This window comes from Mustela erminea, chromosome 3 (genome assembly GCF_009829155.1).
Source record: "Mustela erminea isolate mMusErm1 chromosome 3, mMusErm1.Pri, whole genome shotgun sequence".
In the NCBI taxonomy this organism is placed as follows: Eukaryota; Metazoa; Chordata; class Mammalia; order Carnivora; family Mustelidae; genus Mustela; species Mustela erminea.
Genome location: NC_045616.1, coordinates 132,130,111 through 132,153,350, shown reverse-complemented (window position 1 = coordinate 132,153,350; position 23,240 = coordinate 132,130,111). Strand labels below are relative to the sequence as shown.

General features: G+C 43.8%; 1 protein-coding gene across 4 annotated transcripts in view; it reads right to left on the bottom strand.

The window, feature by feature from the left end:
• Positions 1 to 736: 736 nt before the first annotated feature.
• The window catches only part of MROH2B (maestro heat like repeat family member 2B), a 66,025-nt gene continuing 43,521 nt past the window's right edge, over positions 737 to 23,240 (bottom strand). For 2 of the 4 annotated variants that reach the window (XM_032337512.1, XM_032337511.1), the window contains 19 exons: positions 21,019 to 21,154; positions 20,829 to 20,924; positions 20,670 to 20,738; positions 20,476 to 20,565; positions 19,980 to 20,100; positions 17,691 to 17,788; positions 15,558 to 15,710; positions 12,698 to 12,855; positions 12,065 to 12,191; positions 11,292 to 11,479; positions 9,889 to 10,029; positions 9,376 to 9,490; positions 8,606 to 8,752; positions 8,182 to 8,364; positions 4,074 to 4,229; positions 3,622 to 3,756; positions 2,888 to 2,990; positions 1,823 to 1,888; positions 737 to 1,376 (listed from right to left, as the gene is read on the bottom strand). In XM_032337512.1, coding sequence (XP_032193403.1) covers positions 1,270 to 1,376; positions 1,823 to 1,888; positions 2,888 to 2,990; positions 3,622 to 3,756; positions 4,074 to 4,229; positions 8,182 to 8,364; positions 8,606 to 8,752; positions 9,376 to 9,490; positions 9,889 to 10,029; positions 11,292 to 11,479; positions 12,065 to 12,191; positions 12,698 to 12,855; positions 15,558 to 15,710; positions 17,691 to 17,788; positions 19,980 to 20,100; positions 20,476 to 20,565; positions 20,670 to 20,738; positions 20,829 to 20,924; positions 21,019 to 21,154 — 2,389 coding nt within the window. In that variant the 3' untranslated portion in view covers positions 737 to 1,269. Of the gene's footprint in view, positions 1,377 to 1,822; positions 1,889 to 2,887; positions 2,991 to 3,621; positions 3,757 to 4,073; positions 4,230 to 8,181; positions 8,365 to 8,605; positions 8,753 to 9,375; positions 9,491 to 9,888; positions 10,030 to 11,291; positions 11,480 to 12,064; positions 12,192 to 12,697; positions 12,856 to 15,557; positions 15,711 to 17,690; positions 17,789 to 19,979; positions 20,101 to 20,475; positions 20,566 to 20,669; positions 20,739 to 20,828; positions 20,925 to 21,018; positions 21,155 to 23,240 lie in introns of those variants that run through there. The other 2 variants (XM_032337513.1, XR_004284214.1) reach the window with 2 other exon arrangements.

The window sequence follows — 23,240 nt, the reverse complement described above, 5'->3', positions numbered from 1 at the left end:
AACCTTACCTCAGAAGTCCACATTTTGTAATTTCTGAAATATTGTACTGATCACACAAGTCATTTCTATTCATTGCAGGAGAGGATTAGATGAATACCAGAGGTAGGAATCATGGGGGGCCATCCAGGAGACTGGCTTCATCCTCTGCAATTTATACATGGAGTTCGTAGCCTCTAAGTTCCATAACGGTAGGATTTTTGTTTATTTTCATCATAGTCATAGCCCTGATGGCTAGAATAGTGCCCTATAAATTTTAAGCACTCAATATTTGTTAAATGAATGAATAAATGGACTCAATTCATATTCTTGGACCCAAAAGATTCATTTGGTCCCTAGCAGGTCTTGTAGGAACAAAAGGTGTTCCCCAAAGAGGTTGTGAATGCAGATGTTAAAATATAGGTAATAGGAATGTATAAAGGAATGCACTGGATTAATAATATTGCTAATGAATGATGGTGATGGTGGTGGTCTTCAACAAGGGCCAGCCTCTGTGTTGGAAGCTTCTTGTTATGTATATAATTTCATGTATGTGAACTTTCATGTAGGCATTGGGAAAAAGAGTGGGGAGTTATGATTCAAATGTTGTGAGGAAGGTTAACACATCCATGTTCTCTCTCTCTCTCTCTCACACACACACACATACACACACTCAAACACTCCCCCCCTCCCCAAACACACCCATGCACACCTGCCATTCAGAGGAAGGAATGTTCTGGGATAACAATAGAAAGGAAACTATGAGATTTAATACAATGTAGGTGTGGGTTTTTTGTAGAAAAAGCACCTGACATAGTCTCGACACAGAAATTACAGCCCGAGAAAGAACACACAGGTTAAAGTTTATCGTAAGACTGCTTTTTAGAAAGTGAAAAGTGTGGGCAGTAATTCAAGGCTGCAGAGATAATAAAGGACAGGGCTCTGTGTGGAAATAACGGTGGCCCTCTCCTTAATGGCAGAATTGTTTCAGCTTCTGTCATTTTTCTGAGATCTGCTGGGACATACGCTTCCCAAGATAGAGGGGTAACCATCACAAAGCTGTGTGGTCGGCACGACACAAATCACAGGTTATCGCTCAAGTGAATTTGTGGGATTTACGTTTTACTAATGGAAGTCGGCAGGGAGACCCTAGAGGGTAAGGAATATACCATCACTTCAAGCTCCCCAGGCTAGGCACCATCTCTTTCCTCAAGATGCTGCCAGTTTGTAGGTTGCAAGGATGAAGACAGGAGTCAGCTGTAGAAAAAGCCTGGCTGTTTATTTCTTGATGGTTTACAGAAGGATGTTTAGCTCTTTACACCTTCTCAGGAGGGTCTGCAAGGCAGCTTCGGCTGCTCTCTGGACGCTGATGCAGGGGTCTTGCCGAAGTGCTTGGAGCCCTGAAACAGGACGAATGCGGAGTTGAGTGAAGGAAGAAAGGCGAGGCTCAAGCTATGTCACGGCGTGAGGCTCCACGTCAAGCTCTATGTGGAGCTGGGGCCCCCAGGCTTATGTTCTATCCCAGTGGGTAGGGTTTAACTCTGCAAGCTGAGAATCTATTTTAACAGTCAAAGAGCAGGAGAGAAGATCTTGACCTAGTAATCAGTAGGTTTACAGGCAATCAGAAAACAACAGTCTGTTGGGAATGATGCCTGCAAAGGGCTGGGGTTGGGGCTTGTTTTATTCTCGGGAGAAATTCCAGGATCTAGGGAACATCAGAGTCAGTCATGAGGTACTAGGATTTTCAGTATCTGGGCTAACAGGGAACTTGGTGCAGCATTAGCTTTTCTTTCTCAAAGACATGTCTTGAACAACATGCTGATCAGAAACTAGGATTGATACTCACGTGTGGTCAGTTGTTCTTTGTCTAATAACTGCACATATTGGTTGGTCAAATTGAGAACAATGGCATCTAAAATCAACAAGGGAAAAAAATACTAATTTCATTTTAGAGAAAGAGGCCATGAAAAGCATGTCCGGTCAGACTCTGCACCTGGTCAGAAGTTAAGTGGTCTGGCTAGTGAGTGAGCAAGTTCTCTGAGTCTTTTTGTGACCCCAGAACAATGCCAGGGTGTTGTCTCCTGGGCCTTGAGTGCCATGTCTGAAAGTGGTCCCTCACCCAACGTGTACTTGGGAAAGGTCGCGCAGTGTCCTCCCAGGGGATGCCAGTTGTGGTCTGGGTTTCATACGTGCGCAAGATAGGATCATTGTCTTCAGAAAGTTTACAGTATATCTGGAGGGATGATTCATATGATCCAATAAAAAATCCTTAAGTTTTAACTCAGTCTTAAAGGTGGCCAAGAGAGTAGGTCTGTTCAAGGTAGACTGGATAAGTTGGGATAAGCGTCATGATAAAATTTAGAATTTCATAATAGAAGGATCCTCAGGAATTCACTTACGTTCCTCTTTTATTTCATAGATCAGACAAAGAGACAACACAGAGAGGTTAAGTGAAGTGTTCAGAATCACAGAGCGGAGCCAAGATCTCCTGGTCTCCTCACCAACACATTTTCCACTTGTGTCACGTAGCTACTAAAGCTCTCAGCTTCAACTGAGCTTAGAAGGTTTACTATGGCTTATGTTAAGGGATGATGCAAAGGAAGCATTCAGGCATGGGCAAAAGAAGGGGTGATGACTTGGAACCAGAAGAGGCATGGAGGGCCCATAAAGGGGGAGGGGCTAATGGGAGGAGAGGAGGTATTGGGAAGTCAGAAGATGCTACAGGTTTTCATATGCACAGGTTCCTTTGTGGGAAGATATTCCAAGACACAAGACGAATTCCTTTCTTGCATTTTTTGGTTGTTGTCATCCCAGTCATGCCTGTGTTCATGGTGGAATAGTTTCCCGTTGAAGCAAGACTAGACGGGAAGGAGCAAACTCACCTGCGTAGGGAGAGTGGATGTGCCCTCACCTGTGAGTTTGACGGCAGCGCTCCGGATCATCTCCCAGTTGCTGCTGAAGAAGGTGAATGAGTGTGTGTGGAGGATCCACAGGATTTCCTGGTTTTTCTTTGCCTAAAAGAGATACATATTACAAAGAGAACAACTGGGAAGTGACCCATCATGGAATTTGGCATCTGGTAGGTCCTCCAAAAGGAAACTAAAAGGCTATGAACACTCACATGGCCATTAATTATTCTACTAGAAGATGTCTTATGGTTATGGTTATGGTTATCAGAAAAGCACTGAGGGGCGCCTGGGGGGTGCGGTTGGATAAGCGACTGACTCTTGGTTTCAGCTCAGGTCCTGATATCAGGGTCGAGGGATGGAGCCCCGTGTCAGGTTCTGCACTCAGCACAGGGTCCAAGGTTCTCTCTCCTCCTCCTTTTTTCCCTCCCTTCTGTGCTTTCTCTCTCTCTCAAGTAAATATCAATCTTAAAAAGAAAAGAAGAGTGAGAAAAGAAAAGAACAGTACTGGGCCTTGTGGGACTAATCAACAGGTGTATTTCAAGAATCTCGGAGAACAGATCCCACTCAGGACTTGGGAAAGAGAGGAGGGTAATGGGACAGGACACCAAGAATTGTTGCTATCCTTCCAAACCAGCTCTGACTGTGGCCACAGATCCCTCGCTGTGTTGTTTGCCTTTCTGGAATTTGCCTGGATTCTGGGCTGTGCGTTTACAGGCAGCATTTACAACACACTCACCAGTTTCACGCAGAATTGCCTGTAGAAATCCCTGGCCCTTGGTAGATCCTGACCATCAAGGAGATGATCTAACACCCCATAGAGTTCCTGAAGGCCCAGGAAAGGGATGCAGATGATCAGGACATCTCGGCAAGCCTAAGAAACAGTGTTCCAAGTCACCGGCTATAAGGATGGATCCTCTACGGGAGGGGAAGGATGCCGCCTAGTGGTGGGAGGGGGGCAGTGGGCACCAGTGATGCTTGGGGTTTAAGTTAAGGTTGACACCTTCCCAGTTTCAATCTCTGACAGAGAGACCAGGCAAGAAAGAACCTAGGATTGAAGAAGCAATCTTCGGGTTTGGTTGAGAGAGGTGGCTTCAGATCTGGCTTCCGGAACAGCTAGACCAGACTTACTGGCACTTGTTGGCCATGCGGGGAGGAGGAGGTAAAGGTGTCTGTGCAGAGGCCACTTACAGCTCCGATCTTGGGATTGGGATCCCAGAGGTGGAGAAGGAATGAAATCATGCTCTTTTTTATTTCTTCCGCAAAAAATATCTTCCACCTTCTTCCTGTTAGGGATGCCAGATTCTCAAATAAGAAGATGGCAGTCAGTCTCACATCATCCTGCTCCTGTGGTGACAGAGGCATGTCGTGGGTGAGTCCCCCCTTACAGGCCATTCCCAGAGAGTCCCCCCTCACACCCATCACCCAACCTGCCCTGTCCCATGTCAGGAAAGGGAGGCTGTGACGAAGGCGCTGGGATGCTCTTGTCACAACCTCTATGTGTGCCAAGAATGTTCCTCCATTCCTAGCAGCTGTGCGCTCCCACTGTGAGTTTAAATGACCACGGGTCTGGGGTTTAAGTGATGCTCTAGAGCTGGAGACTTGGTTCCTGTCCTCGAGTAGCTACTAGGGAAACAGAGGAAGGGTAAACAGGGAGTACTGGCAGCAAGAGGTCGGGGAGAGTTCCTGCTTATTGTGTATTTTATGCAAATTAGCATGCTGGCATCACTGACTTATCACTGACCTAGGATTCTGGGCTTCTAATCTAAATTGCCCAAGGCCCAGGGCTCTTATCTAAGATCCCAAATACTTTTCAATGGGGTTAAGGCAGCTCAGAAATTTGGGCTCTCGTTCTGAGACACAGAGAATGAACAAACAAGTGCCTATCCCGATGCTGGCCTATGTGAAATTCTGGAACTTTCTTGCTTGTTGTCCAGGATGGTAGGGGTGATTTTTAAGAACCAAAGGGTGAGGTGGTGGAGAAAGATGGCCCCCTGTTACCCCAGACACTTTGCTGAAACCATTCAGAGTTCTAACAAACACGGATGGGTTTGCTGGGGGGTTTTTCTTTCTTTTTTTTCCGCTTCTAGGTCTAGCAAACTAGTTTAAAATTCCCATGTAAAGGCTGAGGGATGAAGAGAGAAGTCATCCTGAGTAGCAGAATATTATCTTGGATTAGCAACAAAAAAGGGCCAATGAAAAGCATCCCCAGGAATATGAGGAAAAGAAAAGAGAGTCGTATTGATTTCGATGACAAGGTAGAACGTGTCAAAAAAAAAAAAAAAAAAAAAAAGAACGTGTCAGAATTGGGCACACAAACAGAAATGTCATAAAAAAGGAAGTTAATAAAGATTTTCCAGAAAAAAACAAAGACGGCTGGTTGGGATAAAGCTAGAAAAGTTAAATGAATACACGAGACATGGCCTCATATAATGGAAGCAACGGAAGTAGAAATGTTTAAATATACTAGGAATGAGGTAAGGGTATATTTTTAAAAAGGTCCATTTATTTATTTTAAAAGACTATTAATTAATTAATTTATTTATCTGTGAATGAGAGCATGAGTGCTTGAGAGCAGAGTAGGGGCAGAGCAGAAGGGAGAGAGAAATGGTGTGAATCTCAAGCAGACTTCCTATTGAGCATGAAGCCACATTCAGAGTTCAGTCTCAACGAACCTAAGATCACAACATGAGCCAAAACCAAGAGCTGGATGATTAACCAACTGAGCCACCCAGGCACCCCCATTTATTTATTTATTTAGAAAAGATTTTATTTTTAAGGAATCTCCACATCCAAAGAGTTGCATGCTCTACTGACTAAGCCAGCCAGGCGCCTTGAAATGTCTCTTTTTATTTTATTTTAGTTTTAAAAAATGATTATTTATTTGGCAGAGAGAGAGAAAGAGAGAGGCAGGCTCTTTACTGAGTAGGGAGCCCGATACAGGACCCAGGGATCATGACTTGAGGCTGAAGGCGTTTGACTGACTGAGCCACCCAGGCACCCCTAAAGGTCTCTTGTTAGAAAAAGAAGACAAACCAATTATAAAACACCAAAATGGTAGAAAGCTATTTACTTTTATTCAAACTCTTTTAAATTTTTTGAAATCAAATGATAGGACCTAAGATAGGTCAAGGAATGATAGGAAAAAGCAGAAAAGAAGCAGCGAACCGGTTGTGTGTTCTGGTGGCGATACTAGAGTTTAGTGTCCTTGTTTCAAGTTGAGAAAATGGAGTCACACACAGGAAGGTGACTTCGGGGTCAGTGCAGAGACAGGATGGAAGAAGGCCTGGCGCGTGGGGTGACAGCCATATTTTCTGTTCTACCATTTCACTGAAGTGTCACCATGTTTGAGAATTCCAAGAAAGTGCTTAAATATTGAAAGAAAGGGAGGAGGGGAGAAACTGGGCAATTACAGAATTGCATGCTTAATCTATAGAAAACTCTTGGGGCAAAGTTTCATAAAGTATAGTTAAATTTATTTGTGGGAAGAGAGCATTAGCAGAGAATGAATAGCATGTCATTACTAAGTCCTAAGTTTTTACCAAACTTCGCTTTGATACAAATACGATGAAACTGATACCTCCTGAGGATGACAAAGTTCTAACGTAACAACCTGACAAGACTTCAGTTTTTTTGTCTTCTGCCTAAGACTGAGAAACATGATCTTGACCACAAAACTCGTAGGTGATTATTGGAGGCTCAGATTCAAGCGATCTCTCCTCACTGGATCCACAAGAACCCCAGGAAGCTAACAGATGGGGGGCGGGGGGGGAGCTCTGTGGGGGTGACTTCAGCCCTTTGTTGCCATCAATCATCTGTGTAATGACGAAAAGAACATCTTTGTTATTTTACAGAAGATACTATGTTGAGTGGGAGCCATGTAAGCAGTTTTGAGGACCAGATGAGAATTAAAAGGAATGTTGATACTTTCTAGAAAGTAGCTGGAAACAAGCAGAAAGCTGCTTTCAAAGGCCACGATTAGGTTAGGAATGAAATAATGGAAACTGAAAAATGCACACCTGCAGAATTATTGACTGTGGGCATATATTGCAGATTAAAATCTAGAGGCCTCCATGGTGAAAAAATTGCCAAGGAGTCAAGAAGAAAGGCCAAGATTTAAAAAAAAAAAAAAAAAATTGGAGTGGATAAATGGGAAAAAATCAGACCTGAGAGGTAATTTTTCTTTAGGTCTTATTCAGTGGTGTGCAGGCCACATCGGGAGACACAACACAGTGGCTGGCTTGTAAAATATTTAAAGAGCTGAAAAATTAGGTTTATGATGAACAGTGGAGGAAATGAAGACTTTTCAGTCTGGAGACTGGAAGGTAGAAAGGTAATTTAATCAAGCCTTAATGTTGAAGAGGAGGAAACCAGCAGTTTTCCATCTCCTCTGACAACACAACACGAGGAAACAGGTTTCAGTCACAAAAATAGATAAGTTGGAGGGGAAATAGATTTTTACACTGATGAAAATGAATAAACCAAAAATAAATAATAAAATCTAGTTTTCTGGAAGGCATGAAGGAAAATGACCTTCCTTTGTCGAGAGTCACTGATGGATCTTTTTTTTTTTTTGAAATTGATTTCTAGGTTATTGACTAGATTGAGGGTTTTACAGAAGATTTCTCTGTAAAAGGCCAGACAGTAAATAATTTAGACTTTGGGGGCCATATGGTTTCTGTAACAACTGATCAACTCTGCAGATGAAGTGTGAAAGCAGCCATAGACAACACGTCACCGAGGAGCATGGCTGTGCGCATTAAACTTAATTTATGAAAAGATGCTCTGGGCAGGGTTTGGCCCTCAGGCTGTGGTGTATCCTGACTCCCAGATTAAATGAACCACACGAGCATTTGAAACTTTGAATCTTGGAAGTGGAGAAGAGCATTGGAGGTGACAAGGGCCCTGCTCTCTGTTGAGTATTGTCATAATCTATGGGAATAAGGGAAGAGGGGAAAGCCACAAAAAGCGGATATTAAAGAGTGTATTTCTCTTATGGGCAAGTGGGGCTCAATCTTTCTGCCGGGGGAGGAAGCTGGGGAGTTTATCTGCAAGCTCGGGTTTCTTATTGTTTGAGGGTTCTCCCCCAACACGTCTGCTCCTCCCTGCTCAGAGGCATCCTGATTCCCCAGCCAAAGAGGACCCTCAGGCAGAGGCAGACCCAGGAAGGCAGCAGGGGACACACAGGGGAAGGCCGAGGAATCCAGATGGGACACGACATTGCCCGCTACACACACTACCTGAACCTTTCTGTTCGCTCACTTCTGGGGAGGGAAGATTCCTGAACAGGCTCACTTACGTCTTCAAAGAAGGTTCTCGTTTGCAGCACTATCTCTTTGAAGTAGAAGCTCACGTCTCGGTCTGTGAGCAGCTCCAGGATCTTTTTTAGAGCCTTCAAGCTTTCACAGACGACTTCAGTGCGGGCCAAGTGGTACAGGCCTCTGATGATAGATTCTAATATTATCTGCTTATGCTTCTTCACCTATTTTGAAATAAGGTCTCTTAATCTTGAAAACCTTTCCACGTGCAGGTGGACGAGGGTAGGGGGCTCCCGGCAAGGAAATTAGAATTTGGTTAGGGTCCCGGGTTTTTCTACCCGAGAAACACCACTCTAACAATATATTAGGATTTTTACTGAATTTCTAGGTAACCACGAGGTGTGGGTTAGTTAATCATTATCTTAAACTCTACTTAAATGTCCCCCAGCCCCATGTTCCTTGTACCTTGTGAGGGGCTCCAGAAGCGGTGTTACCAAGCCCTCGGATGGCCATTTGCCTCAGCGTGGCGTTGGAGTCCCAGGCGCTCTGGTCCATGAGGATCAGCACTTCCCGTAGTCTGCCGTGCTTCCAAAGGATGGGCTCCTTCATGAGCTGAAAACAACCACTTCGCCCCTTTAGTGGAAGGAGTGGCCTCCCTCTAGGACAGTGACAAGTGCATCACAACTATGATGAAAAAGTGGGGTCCACCCACTCATGGAGGGGAGGAGGGAGCCCCCGGGTCAATCAGCAAGTGTTGCAGAAGCTACTCTCTAGATGTGAGCAGCCCATGGGTCAAGGCTACGTGGTGACAAGAACCACGATACCTAGTTAAGAAGAGGTTTTCTAATCTAACGGAAAAATGGGAAAACGGGAGTTAGCGACAGTGTTCCTTCTCTGGGTCGGCTGGGACAACTTTTGTGCCCAGGTATGAGGTGATGATAATATGCCTATTGAGTACTTTTTGTTTTGTCCCTGGTGTAGTTAATTCTCCAGGCTTCTCTGTCCTGGGAGGGTTGGTTTCTGCAGATCTGAGCCATGGAAGAGGTTGGGGGCGGGTTCAATTTTTTTCCTCTTTCAGTCCCTGCTTGGGCACCATATTTCTGGCAGTGGCTGGATCTCTCCACCCCCAAAGCTTCCCTGAAGGGCCCTCTTCTGTGGTTCGAGCTCCCACTGAACTCTTGACCCTGAGGGACCCAGAGGGCCTGCCGAGCAGGGGCGCGGCTGCTCTCTCTTGCCTCAGAGAAGAAAGCTGTGCCGGTGATGCGGTAGCTCTCCGAGGAGGAGGTCAGGGATGAGAACAGTTGCTCCATGACGTCCAGCATGAGCCCACGCTGCCACGGCGCCATGCTCCTAGAAAACGCAAGCCTCCGGTTGTAGCACTTTTTTCTTTCTAAACAATGGAGGAAGCTTGGGTCTATTTCTCTCTCAGGAGAATAAAGGATCTAAAAAGGGAGGTTTGATGAAGAAGCACGAATGCTTACATTGCAAATAGCTTATCCAAGTGCCCCATTCAGGTGCAGCTTTCCTGACACTGTTGCTGCATCACTCTATTTTGGGGGGGAGTGGCCGGGTCTGGGCTGCTCCCACCATCTCTTCCCACCTCCTTCTGCTTCTTCTTCCCTCTTTTTTCCTCCTGGGCTATAAATCCTTGGTGAGTCCTCTGCTCCCAGTGAAGCTGTCTCCACTGCATTTTTACTCAATTCTGAGTGTTCTCCTTCGTGTCCAGTTCTAGAAGGCCCGCCTATTACCTGGCCAGTGCGCACACTCCCACATGGTGGGTCCTGGGACTGCTTAGGAGGGTCCATAAGTTGTCCCCCTCATCAGATTCTTTGGCAAGACCTTCTTTCATGGCTTGGGCTTGCACACACTTCAGAGTCACCGTCGAGAGCCTGAAGGAGACAGTCGGCCGCATAAAAGTAAGCTAACCCCACGCAGGGAATTGTGAATCCCTAAGTTCGCTCTGACTGTTCCCCACAAGGCTCCCTCACTCCTGGATGTAGGGACACTGTGAAAGGGGGAAAACCCATTGCCCGATCTCACACTTTAATTTGGGGTCAGAGGGGACACGGAAACCATCAGAACCAGTAAGGAAAATGCCACAGACACTCATTAACCTCTCATGGGAAAGGAAAGCCCCAGGGGTGGAAAGGGCAAACTCTTCTCTCTCTCTTTTATTTTTTTTAAATTAAATTAAATTAAATTAAATTAAATTATTTAAAATTTAATTAAAATTAAAAAAAATTTTTATAAACATACAATGTATTTTTATCCCCAGGACTACAGGTCTGTGAATCACCAGGTTTACACACTTCACAGCGCTCCCCATAGCACATACCCTCCCCAAACTCCTCTCTTTTGAGGATTCTAAAATAGCCTGCTGGAACCAGGCAGCCTCTTGCCCTGGATGGTGTGTGGCGACCGGAGGGTGGGCGTGCTGGAGTCAGCCGGGCCCGCACAGGCACGGTGCAGGCCTGGATGGGAGCACGGTCCTTTAACTTACTGTCCCTGTAGTGAAGTGACATCTATTAATGGAACAATGTGTGCTGGGCCTCGATGCTGCTTGGAATGTCTTTCAGCAGGTTGATTTGACACCAGGATAAAAAGTTATGCAACAGGACAGGGAAACAGAGCCTTGCAATAGAGGATAAAAATCTATACCTAATCACTCTAAAAGAGCTCTGGGAGTACATATACAGCAAACTTTGAAAGTATAAGAAAGCATGGGGTCATGGCTTGGTTGGGATTCTTGCTTTTTCAATAATACACAAAATAATTCTGCTTCCTTCCATGGGTGACATCGTCAGTCGGATAAAATGTGGTGTTGATTTTTATTTTTCTCCTTCTCTTGGTGGCCTTGGAGAGTATGGAATCCTGGCTTTCCTAGAAGGGTCTCCGTGAGAGAAAACAAGGGAGACAAAGCTCTAGGGAAGCACGTAGATCTGCCATTCGTCGTTCTGGGATGGATCTGGGCCGCGACACGGGGGGCCCGGCTCAGGGAAGAAGAGCACGAGGGCTCAAGGTCAGTGGAGCCCTGTTTCCTCCTGGGTAGTGGAGGCCGCAGCCAATGGTATATAGGCCTTGACTTCCAGAGCCCCTTGTCTAGTGTCTGGGACCCCGGCAGCTGGGGAGGGCCCTCGGCCCGGCCACGTACCTGCAGGGGTCTGCGGGCTGCTGCCTTTCTCCCTGCTGCATTACCCGCCGCCTGTGGCTCCAGGTGGAAATGGGCATTGTCTGGCCCAGTGTGCAGCTGACCAGCTTCAGGAGAAGAGTGAACAGCTCCGGGTACAAGCTGGTGATGGGGGTCCCTGTTGATACCACTTCATACATAGCACAGGCCACCTGGGGGGAGAGAGGACCCCGAGGTCAAGCAGGCTCCTTTCCACTCGGAACATCTCCTTGGCCTGATCTTCAAGTTCGTTCTTCTCCCCAGAGGATTGCTCTCCAGGTTGACCACACTCATTGTAAAAACAAAGCAAAGCATGGGCAAAACAAGAATAAAAATAATCAGAGAAGAGAGGATGTTTTTGTCTGGAAAATTCTCGACTCAGAATGTGTTTCTCTCTCAGGACTGCCATGTTGGTCAGCTACAAATTCCAGGGGGCTGCAGTCAGGTTAAATGAAACCTTTTCCAACACTGAGGTCTTTCAAAAGGATGCTTTTTGGATATCTTGAAGACAAATTTGGAAATAAAGATACATGGATTTTCTTTGGGATGATGAGAAATTTGGTTCCAGAAGGGACAGCCACAGACAAAATAAGGGCCATACTTGTCCAATTTTAAGATGGAGCTGGTTTAAAGTCAGGGTATGAGAGGGGAAGAAGTATCATTATATCATTAGTGCTACAATCACTAAGCTCCAGGTGGGGACAGACCACGGAGCGGGACACTGTACCAGGCGTGTGATGGGGTGTTGTCCGACTCACTGAAATCGCTTCCGTCCCGGCGGTGTCATCTTCTAATTCATTCTCAAGTTTGTCTGTTAAGGCTCTCAAGAGTTTATCACTGGAGGCTATGTTCTCAGCCAGAGCCTTCCACAATGTCTTTGCGTCCCTAGGGTGGTAAGGCAGGAAGCTGATAAGAAACAACTCTTTGGAATATGAGCGTTTTCATCTGTTCCCCTCTAAAACCACAGTATGACTAATCAAAATTTCAAGGGACAGATGGAGATGCTAACATGCCTAGAGATAAGAAGGAGGTGCTCTTTAACAGTCCAGCATTCTGGACGTGTGTGACTGAGGTTTGTTGATGTCTGTTAAAGCAGAAACCTCTAAGCTAGGTGTATTCTAGGTGACCAGAAAAAGGAGAAATACTCATTTTCTAATACTCATTTATTCCTATAGTGTATTTAAAAAAAAATCTCATCATTTAATGAGGATACGTATATGAAAAACACTTGGAAAAAACATGCTTTGTGATTCAAGCACCGTTTTTGAAATGATTATTTAGGTGAGATGTTCTCAACCTTTGTTTTTGTTTTCCTTCTCTTAAACCACAAATTCTTCCGCAATGCAGATTAGCCCTTCCCGGGAGACCAGAGCAGCTCAGTTAGCATCTACCTGTCGAAGGGCAGAGGTTTCTGTAAAAGGTTGGCGACGACTGCCTCCGTGTGAAAGCTGGCGATCTGAGAGACGGCTTCCAGCATGAACTGGAAACTTTCCTCCTTTTGCCTGAGGACTGGCATGTGATGGTAAATCATGATCAAGATCTCCAACAGCTAAAGGAAAAAAAAAAAACCAAATCAAACAGGAAGTTGCCGTTTTTTTCCTCTACATGAGCGGCTTAGGACACATGTAGTCAGCGTATTATTCATGGGCGGTTGATGAATTATAAACCAGGTAAAAATAATCATCAATTCTATGCATGGCCTGTCTCTTACTCAGGGGTTTTGTAGCTATATTGGGTATTTATTCTTAAATCGATGTAGTAAATATTTAGTAAAAGGTTGCATTAGATCAAATATTGTGCTAGGCATCGTGGGGAATTTACCAAAGATGAGTAAGATGCGACCCTTTCTCAGAAGGAATCAGTTTTCTAATAAAGAATGTTAGTGGGGCACTTGAGTGTCTCAGTGGGTTAAAGCCTCTGCCTTTGGCTCAGGTCATGATCCCAGGGTCCTGGGACCAAGCCCCACATTGGGCTCTCTGCTCAGCAGGGAGCCTCCTTCCCCCTCTCTCTCTCTGCTTGCCTCTCTGCCTACTTGTGATCTCTGTCTGTCAAATAAATAAGTAATCTTAAAAAAAAAAAAAAAAAGAATGTTAGCCATACACCCGAAGGTCTGCGCACAAGGCAGCATATGGCCAGTGATCTACGGGAGGTTCACTGCACTAATAGGGGAATCCAGAAGTAACTGAGGTCACTGTGGAGGGACATGTGGTCTGAGTCTTGAAGGATAAACAACAATTTTGAAAGGCAAGGTGGACTGCAGCTAATAATACACTATATGTGAATAAAAAATAAAAAATTAATTTAAAAAGGGCAAGGGGGAGATGGTAGGGGAAAATCATTCTCATCAGGAAGAAGAATACAGATAAAGATGTAAAATAAAAAAGCATGAGAATAGATGAAGCATGGAAGATTTTTAGAGCAGTGAAACCATTCTGTGTGCTAATGCAATGCTGGATACATGCAATTATACGTTTGTCAAGGCCAACAGTGAACCTTAGCGGAAACTATGGATTTGGGGTGATAAGGATGTGTCAATGTAGGTTCACTGATTGTAACAAATGGACTACATTTGTAGTGTATTACAAATTACAAATTACATTTGTAATGTAGTACAAATGGACTACATTTGTGCGGTGTTGATAGTGAGGCAGGAGGCATGCGTGTGGGGAGAGGAGGTATATGGCTATCTGCTCAATTTTGCTGTGAACCTAAAACTGCTCTTAAAAAAAAATCTATGTAACAAAATAACAGGAGAGCGCGTGACAGAGCGAATATGGCAAAGATTTCTGATATAGGAGAATGGTCCAGTTTGAAAAGCAAAGAAAATGAGGGTGATAAAAGAAGATAATTTGATAGAAAATATGAAGCCAGATCCTAGAGAACACTGACGGTGTCCCTTCCAAATTTGCATGTTAATCTGTGGGCAGTAGGAAATGATGTTATACATTTGGATTTTAGCTGTGGAGGACAGCAAGTCTCTCAGCTAAAGGAACTTTGCTTCTAGCAGATACTTCTCTTATTTATTTTGGATAGACATTTTTAGGATAAACATAACATTTCCCCTGAATTAATTCCTTAAACAAATATCTGGCAAATATGATTACCACAGAGTCCCATCTCAATGATGTTAGGAGAGAATTTATGTCCCTATTTTCCCCTTTTTGTGCTGAGCACACAAATACAATGACATTCCAGATTTATAAGCCTTTGGTTCTCTCATGCCTAGCCTAGTGCCTGCCATTAGTATGTACTTAATAAATGTTTCTGGGAGCGCCTGGGTAGCTCAGTCAGTTGGGGGTCTGACTCCTGGTTTCAGCTCAGGTCATGATCTCAGTCAGGGTCGTGGGATCGAGTCATTGGGCTCTGTACCTAGAGGGGAGTCTGCTTGGGGATTCTTTCCCTCTGCTCTCCCCCCACAAGTGTGCTCTTTCTCTCTCTCTGAAATAAATAAATCTTTAAAAAAATAAATGTTTTTGAAAAAACAGATTGGAGAGTAATTAACACAGAAATTATTTCTAAAGGCCATATGTTAGAGAATAATTTAAGGTGACCAACCCTGGGATATGGGGACCATAACTTTCAACTATTCCCCTTGAGATGATTTCATTAAGTTAAAGATTCTCTTCCTTTTTATTAATCTTTGAATTACTTGAATTCTGCTTCTGACCTCAAGAAAGAGGATAGAGCATCTCCATTTGGAGCTTTTAACCAAGCTTCCTGAACTCAAGTCTTCTTCACACTGCCTAACTCTCCAGCTGGGAGCAAGTATTGAGGACTTTCCCCCAGTCAGCTCTCCAATGACAGTCCTTACCAGAAAACCAACCTACAGTTCTGTGGAAGAGTAGCTTGAAGAGTGGCAGTGGGATTAGAAACTCTACTGATCCTTAGTGGTCAACCCCAAGGGAATCCACATGGTCACCATCCTTCTTAAGATCTAACAATCCAGTTTTCCAGAACCCAAATGCCCTTGTTCAGAGCTGCTGTCTCTGGCCAGAGAGACAGTTGGGCAAAGTTTTTTTTTTTTTTTTTTTTTTTTAAAGTCACAGACTAGAAGAAAACTGAAACAGATTGGGGCAGGCACTCAACATGAGCCGGGTTGTTAGTACACAACTTGGGTCTCTGCGGAGGACTCCGAGGCCGTGCGTGCTCTTGCCCGTTATCCAGCAGAGGACAAACTGAGAAGTGACCACCTGCATGGCATCTCAGAAGTGTTAGAGGTCAGTTCTGTGGCCAAACTGGCTGGCAGTTCACCTGTTCTTCCAAAGCGGCTCCCTGCTCCTTCAGGACCGTGATCATCCATATACCACACGCCTGGGTACAGGCAGAGTTAAGGCTCTCCAGACCATCCAGGGTTTCCTCCAGGAACAGTAGGATTTCTTCAACTGGGATGAGTTTACTGACAATCTGAGAATGTACCCAGAAAGATTCATGTTATCAACCACCTCTACATACACTAATTCAAAATGCTGCTACTGTTTTAGGAGATTGGTAGAAACCACTGGAATTTCCAAACAGCTAACCCATGACTAGGGCATAGAACCTACAGAAAATACAAAAACAGGCAGACATTACCCTGCAACTCTAGGCAGACTTTTTTCTAGAGTTGCCATTTTATCATTTTATATTTATTGCATCCCAAGACTACTGAGGCAATTTCTTCTCCAGACTTCGAAGTTATAGTGTACTCCACAAGGGAAAAATAATGTCTATGGTTTATAATACAATTTATATGATATAAATTACTTTCACATACATTTCATATATCACAGAGATATGTCTTGCATCTACCAGAATAGCTAAGCCTTGAGAATTTAGGAAAATAGATCACCAGGTACTAAGTGCCATGTTCAATACTAGGCAGATCACAATATCCATGTAACTATGAATTATTATGAGTTCTGTCTTTTTGCTTTTCCATGTTTCAAAATTAAGACTACTCAACAAAAGGTGCGGAAAATAAAAACTTGGCAATTTTAGTCTCTAAGTATAAGAAACTTACAGAAGGGGTGATAGCAGTGTGTGAGTATGAGTGTGTGTGAACATGAGTGTGTGTGAACATGAGTGTGTGTGTGTGTGTGTGTGCATACGTGCTAATGAAAAGGCAGGCAGGTGAAAAGTTGGCCATTTGAATGAATTCCAGGGACATTGTCTGGGGCTTTAACTAAGCAAGATGGTCACGATTATGAGTTTGTAGGTATGAAAACATTGCTATTCACAACTGACTTCCCTCTGCATTAAGTGGCCCGATGACTGATATTTGGTTGAACAGTTCTTGGAAGGAAATTCATCCCTTTTCATGTCTCAACCAGTTTCTGAGTCATTTTGATTCCAAGATCAAAGGACTAGACTGCCACATGTGCTCTATGTAACACCAAATGCTTGCCTGGTCTCCAAACTCAATGGTTATCTGTTTTTTTGTTTTTTGTTTTTGTTTTTGTTTTGTTATGTTGTTTTTGTTGTTGTTTTCCCCTCACATTGGGATGGATGATGGTTTAGGAAGAAAAGAAGGAGGTGGGCTCATGTTTTTGAGAACCTGCTACGCATCAGACACTTTCTTAGGTATTTGACATAATGTGCCTCCTGTTCTCCCCCAACCCACCCCAAGTGACTTCTCTCCCTTATTCTGGTCACCTTCTTATCATCTCTGCTGCTGCCTCCTTAGTCCAAGCCACCTAGTCTCACACCTGGATTCTTGTAGTTTCCTCTAAACTGATTAATTTCACTCTTGCTGGACCTGTATCGTAGTCTGAACATAATAGCCAGATGACCCTTTGGAAATGCAAGTCTGATCATGTTCCTTCTTGCAGAGACACCATGGGTTCGGAAGGGGCTTTTATAAATTAGTAAGAGACACTCTGTCTTCACGACAGTTCACTTCTCTCTGTAAGTACACAGTCGTAATGACTGAAGGCAGGCCTTTTGTCTTTTTCTATTCTTAGAGGCTAGAACAAAGTCTGGTACATGGTAGGTGTATAGGGCATAGTAGGTGAATGAATAAGTGATTAAATAAATGAATGACTTCATTGACCAATCCTCAGAACAACTCTGAGAGGTAGGTTATGCACTTTTTTTGTTTTTTTTTGAAATGAGGAGAACAAGAACAGGCTTCAAGCAAGTGCACACAGCATCATCTGATAGACCCCAAAGCCCTTGTACCTTCCACTCCACCACACTGCCTCCTTCATCCTCAAGACGGGTGCTTGGTTCATAGATTTCCTCAGAGTATGAAATGATCCACAGCAGGTGTAGACTAGGCACATGGACCCAGGAACAAGCAATGCCTAGACTTTGCTCTCCTTGTAGTGGAGCGTCCACAGCCTACTCATTTGGAAATCAACCCAGAATCATCTTGCCATCCCCTGACCAGTCCTCCGTATCTATTACCTTCGCTATTTTAGAAGAAATCTTGATCTGGACCTGTACGTCATCACACTGCAGCCCTTCCTGCAGACTCTGCAGTCTTTCCACCTCTGGGTGGGTGCCTGAAATCCACAAGGGGAGATACATGCAAGAGTTCAAAGACCTGATAGGGTTAAAGAGGTTGGCTTTACTTTGATATGACCCTAATTCAGCTGCTGGATGCTTTTAACCAATGCACGAAAGCCTGTCTGATGAAAAGCTGGGCACAAGAGCAAACACGGATTGAGCAGTTTCTGCTTGCTGGTACGGGCCTGAATCCTCTGCATACCATGATCTCGTTTATTACTCATAAACATTATCTGAGGTAGACGCTCCTGATTTTGCAGACAAGAAAGCTGAGGCTGAGAGCTATAAAGCCACTTGGCTACAGCTATCCAGAGATAAAAATAGGAGAGTCCGAATTTGAAGCCTAGTCGGCCTGGCACCAAAGCCTAGGCTCTCACTGTTCTGCTGTACTGCTGTCTCTGTTGGGAGTTCCCTTGAGCAGTAGGCCACTTCTGGAAAAATGGAAGTGGGAAGGTAACTATTGCAACAAGAACATCAGCAACGTTGTAACTGATTTTAGAAACCAATTTATAAACTCAGACCTAAACAGTAACAATTTTCTCTTTGTTGTTTGAATGGAGGGTAACCGTGGAAACTAATACCTGAACCTTTCTGTGGAAGGCAGTCCAGCCCAGTAGAGCATAGAAGGACTTGGCAGTTAGAGAGACCTGGGTTCACAGCCTTGCTCTACTACTTTCTGCAGCTGGTAAATTTCTTACCCTCAGCTCACTCATCTGAAAACTGAGTTTTAAATGGGTATTTAATTTAGCATCCCACTAGTTACTTGTATTTAGCAGGTATTTAATAATCATACCCTCTGCCATGCTATTTGATCCATCAAGGAAAAGAGTTAAAATAAATAATGAAGTATGGGATTTCTTATTAACAAAGAATATTTGAGAACCTGAATTTTGCATGTTTCAGGAAATTTTGCTTGTTTCAGGAAAATAAAGGATGCTAAAGGAAGAGTAGGTAGAGCAATAATAGAATTGAAATTCCTCTCTTCCTCTGAAGTTCCTCCCTGGCACATTCCTTTTCTTACTAGGATGGCCTTACTTATTTTTTATTTTCTGGCTTGGTGCAAGCTTATACTCTTACTGAATTATCTTCCCATATCCCAAAGGACTTTCATACCCATTTTCATTCTGCTGAATAGTTTTTTTTCCCGTTTCTTTTCAACCAACTAACCAACCACTCCCACCCCCTCAACCAAATCCCACCTTTTGGCGTTAGTATACTTTTCTTTCTTTCTTTTTTTCTTAAAATTTTTTTTTAAAAGAGGATTTTATTGATTTGAGAGAGAGAGACACAGTGAGAGAGGGAACACAAGCAGGGGGAGTGGGAGAGGCAGAAGTAGGCTTCCCATTGAGCAGGGAGCCCACTGTGATCCCAGGACCCCAGGATCACAACCTGAGCTGAAGGCAGAGGCTTAACAACTGAACCACCCAGGTGCCCCTAATATGCTTTTCTTATGTGAATTTTAGAATTGTAGTATCTCTGTGCTTCCAGCATCAGAGAAGTGGTTGACACATAGAAAGAACTTAATAAGCATCTTCTGAATCCCTAAAAGAAAGAGGAGTGGAACACAGGTGTGAAATGGCACTAAGCCTAGACCAGTGTTCCTGGCTGCACAGAAATGCACATGCGCCCTGCAGGGCCATTTTCAGGGAAGCATCTTCTGATTTAACTGGGACCAAGGCCCTGATTTGTCGGTTTCAGGCTGAGACTGAGGTTTAAAAATTTCTTACATTTCCTGATATTGTCACTCCACATATACTTGGAGAATAGACGAGGTCCTGTTCTGGAAGCTGGAAAAACCTCCACAGGTTTGTCCTTCTTAGAGGACTTTGAGAATCACTTAGCATCGTAATACTAGTGCAGTTTCCTCCTGAAGAAATCCACGTGATAGAGGAAGCATTGCTAGTACTCCCAAGTGCTCAGTGATTTGAATCACAGTAGTTTTACCTATCTCAATGGACTTTTATAATGTTTTGGTGTTATTATCTTTATTTTTAAAAATAGAAAAACAAAGCCGTTGGAGAAAAAAGATCCAAAAGAGAGACAAATTCTGCGGCATAATTAAGGCATTGGAACACAGAAATGGCTGAACTAGGGAGAGAGAGGGACACAGAGAGACAAGGAGTAAAACCGAGAATAAAAGAAAACAGGCATCTTCTCTCATTTGTGGGTTTCTCATCTTTCCCTCACCTTTTATACAGAACAGACCAATAGTGGAGCTAGCGGCTGCTTGCCGGATGGTGGGCAGGGTGTCACAGGAGTGAGGAGCCAGGAGGCCGAGGAGGGAGCCGATTTTAAAGTCCTCTGGTGCCTGCAGGATAAAGGAGACCGCCAAAGTGACGGGGTGGCTTGCCGACATCCCAGGATAGTCCCAGCAACACTGAACGTGAAGTCCCTTGTTTTTCCCTGAAAGGTCCTTAGGATGAAATTGAATTGTGAACCTTCCCTTTAAGGGCACTGGAAAAGCGAGTCTGGGAGCTTGTAAAAGCAACCAAATAGTTTAATCCTGGTGTGCTCCCCCCCCCCCCCGCCCCCCGGGGGTTAGGAGTTTCCTCTTATGTTCTTTTCTGGGAAGCACCCCATTCTGGGACTAGAGCTCCAGCATGCAGGGACTTTGGATTCTAGAACCCTTGAGATCCCTGTGTTTGCAAGCGATGAAATCTATTCATTCCAGGGGTCGACTTACCTCGATATCGTTTGTCAGCACTTTTGCAGTGATCTGGAAGGCTCTTTCTCTTTCCCAATCTTTTTGTGAAACAAGCCACATTCGGAGAAGCTGTTGGTCAAAGAATAAATGTTCTTTCCTTAGTACTCGTCATAGTCACTCATTCCCATTCTTCTGCCTCTTGTGCTCTGTCTCTTCTGAAATAGGGTGCTCACCTCCCACAAACAATTCTTAAGTGGACTGGCCCTATACGATGGGTTAAATGGGTCAGGCTGGACATCTCCCTGTGAAGAGGATGAGGTAGATTCTGGAGGGCTGTTCTGCAGCACAGACGAGGGAATGTGGGAATCAGTTTGAGCAACGGCCCTACTCACATTGAACATTTCTTGGCAGTCCTCTGCTTTCACGTTATCCCACATCATGGTCCTCAGCAGCCTTCCTAGGGCATCCATGGATCGTTCATAGAGGAACTGAAATCCAATGTGAGCATGAGCATCAGGCTGAGGCTGGAGGGTGGAGTCCCACTGTAGCTCTCGAGTCTCCTCAGGCCTCACCCCTACATACATTGATGTGCTCCTTGTCCTTGTCTGTCTCGCCTTCATCTTTGAGTTTTTCCAGAGGTGGAAGGGGAAGCAGCCTGCGAATATTTTCTTCGAGAATATTTAGGTGGTCATTGAGTGGGAGCTGAGGTTTCAGTTTACTGAAATGAGAACAATGTGGAGGGGTAGGTATTAAGATGACAAACAAAACACAGCCCAGAAGAGTTCCCTGCCAACCATATCTGAGTGGTCAGATATGCTTACCGACATGTTGGAATCTTGAGGGGAGTGGGGACAGAAGTAGGGAGAGGTACTGTACTGTACTATTGCACATAGTCAACACACCTCATTTCTAATTTTTTTAGAGTAATAAACAATCATCATTAGCATTGTGTTACTCAGTCCTTTATTATATGATCTGTGATAACATTAACCTACTTATTTTTTCTAGCGCTTGTGGGTTTTGTGTGTGTGTGTGTATGTTTGTGTTGGGGGAGATTCTAAGTTTGGAGCAGTTTTATCAATTTCATATGATTTCTCATGTTATAAGTAGCATCACACATACTGAATGTACCTATAGTAAAGTGGCTGGACTCTTCCTCCACTTCCACTCACTTCCTCCCTCCCTTTCCTTCCTTCCTCTCCTTATTCCTTTCTTTCAGTCATTTACTATAAACATCATGAGGATATGAACAAACCTAGACATAACTTGGAAAAATGCAAATGTTTAATAAACATGAAAATCCCCATGTATTATTTAGTAAATGTAAATCAGGACAATACACTACCACTTGTCAGCTATCAAATTACTAAAGAAATTTATGAGACTGGCACACTGCCTAATGCACTAAGGAGGTAAGTAGCAAAGAAATTTAAAATGATGACATGGTGAAGTCCCAAAAGTTCATTTTTGCTTTTGTTTCCTTTGCCTTTGGAGACATATCTTGAAATAGTGGCTGTGGTCAAGATGAAAAGCTTCTGCACGCAAAAGAAACAGTCAACAAAACAAAGAGGCAACCCACAGAATGGGAGAAGATATTTGCAAATGACATTACAGACAAAGGGCTGATATCCAATATCTATAAAGAACACCTCAAAGTCAACACACACAAAACAAATAATCACTTCAAAAAATGGGCAGAAGACATGAACAGACACTTCTCCAAAGAAGACATACAAATGGCTAACAGACACATGAAAAAATGTTCATCATCACTAGCCATCAGGGAGATTCAAATCAAAACTACATTGAGATACCACCTTACACCAGTTAGAATGGCCAAAATTAGCAAGACAGGAAACAACATGTGTTGGAGAGGATGTGGAGAAAGGGGAACCCTCTTACACTGTTGGTGGGAATGCAAGTTGGTGCAGCCATTTTGGAAAGCAGTGTGGAGATTCCTCAAGAAATTAAAAATAGAGCTATCCTATGACCCTGCAATTGCACTACTGGGTATTTACCCCAAAGATACAGATGCAGTGAAAAGAAGGGCCATCTGTACCCCAATATTCATAGCAGCAATGGTCACAGTTGCCAAACTGGGGAAAGAACCAAGATGCCCTTCAGTGGTTGAATGGATAAAGAAGATATGGTCTATATACACAATGGAGTATTATGCCTCCATCAGAAAGGACGAATACCCAACTTTTGTATCAACATGGATAGGACTGGAAGAGATTATGCTCAGTGAAATAAGTCAAGCAGAGACAGTCATTTACCACATGGTTTCACTTACTTGTGGAGCATAAGGAATAACATGGAGGACATTGGGAGATGGAGAGGAGAAGTGAGTTGGGAGAAAATGGAGGGGGAGACAAACCATGAGAGACTGTGGACTCTGAGAAATAAACTGAGGGTTTTGGAGGGGAGGGAGTGAGGGGCTGGGTGAGCCTGGTGATGGGTATTATGGAGGGCACGTATTGCATGGAGCACTGGGTGTGGTACATAAAAAATGAATTTTGGAACACTGAAAAGAAATAAAATAAAATGAAATGAAAAAAAAAATGATGACATGGTTAGAGAAGGGGGAAACTGGTTCTCTCATAGGGGAGTAAAAGTCAGTACCAGCTGGGATAGGTCTATCAAAAGTGTTAATATGTTGATACAAGCTGGATAGTCTTTTCATCTTTACTGTCTGGCTGACTTTAAAAAAATCAATTTATTGAGGTATAATTTATGCACAACAAGCTGCACCCATTTAAAGTATGCAGTTAAATGAGTTTCACACCCATGAAATCACCACTATA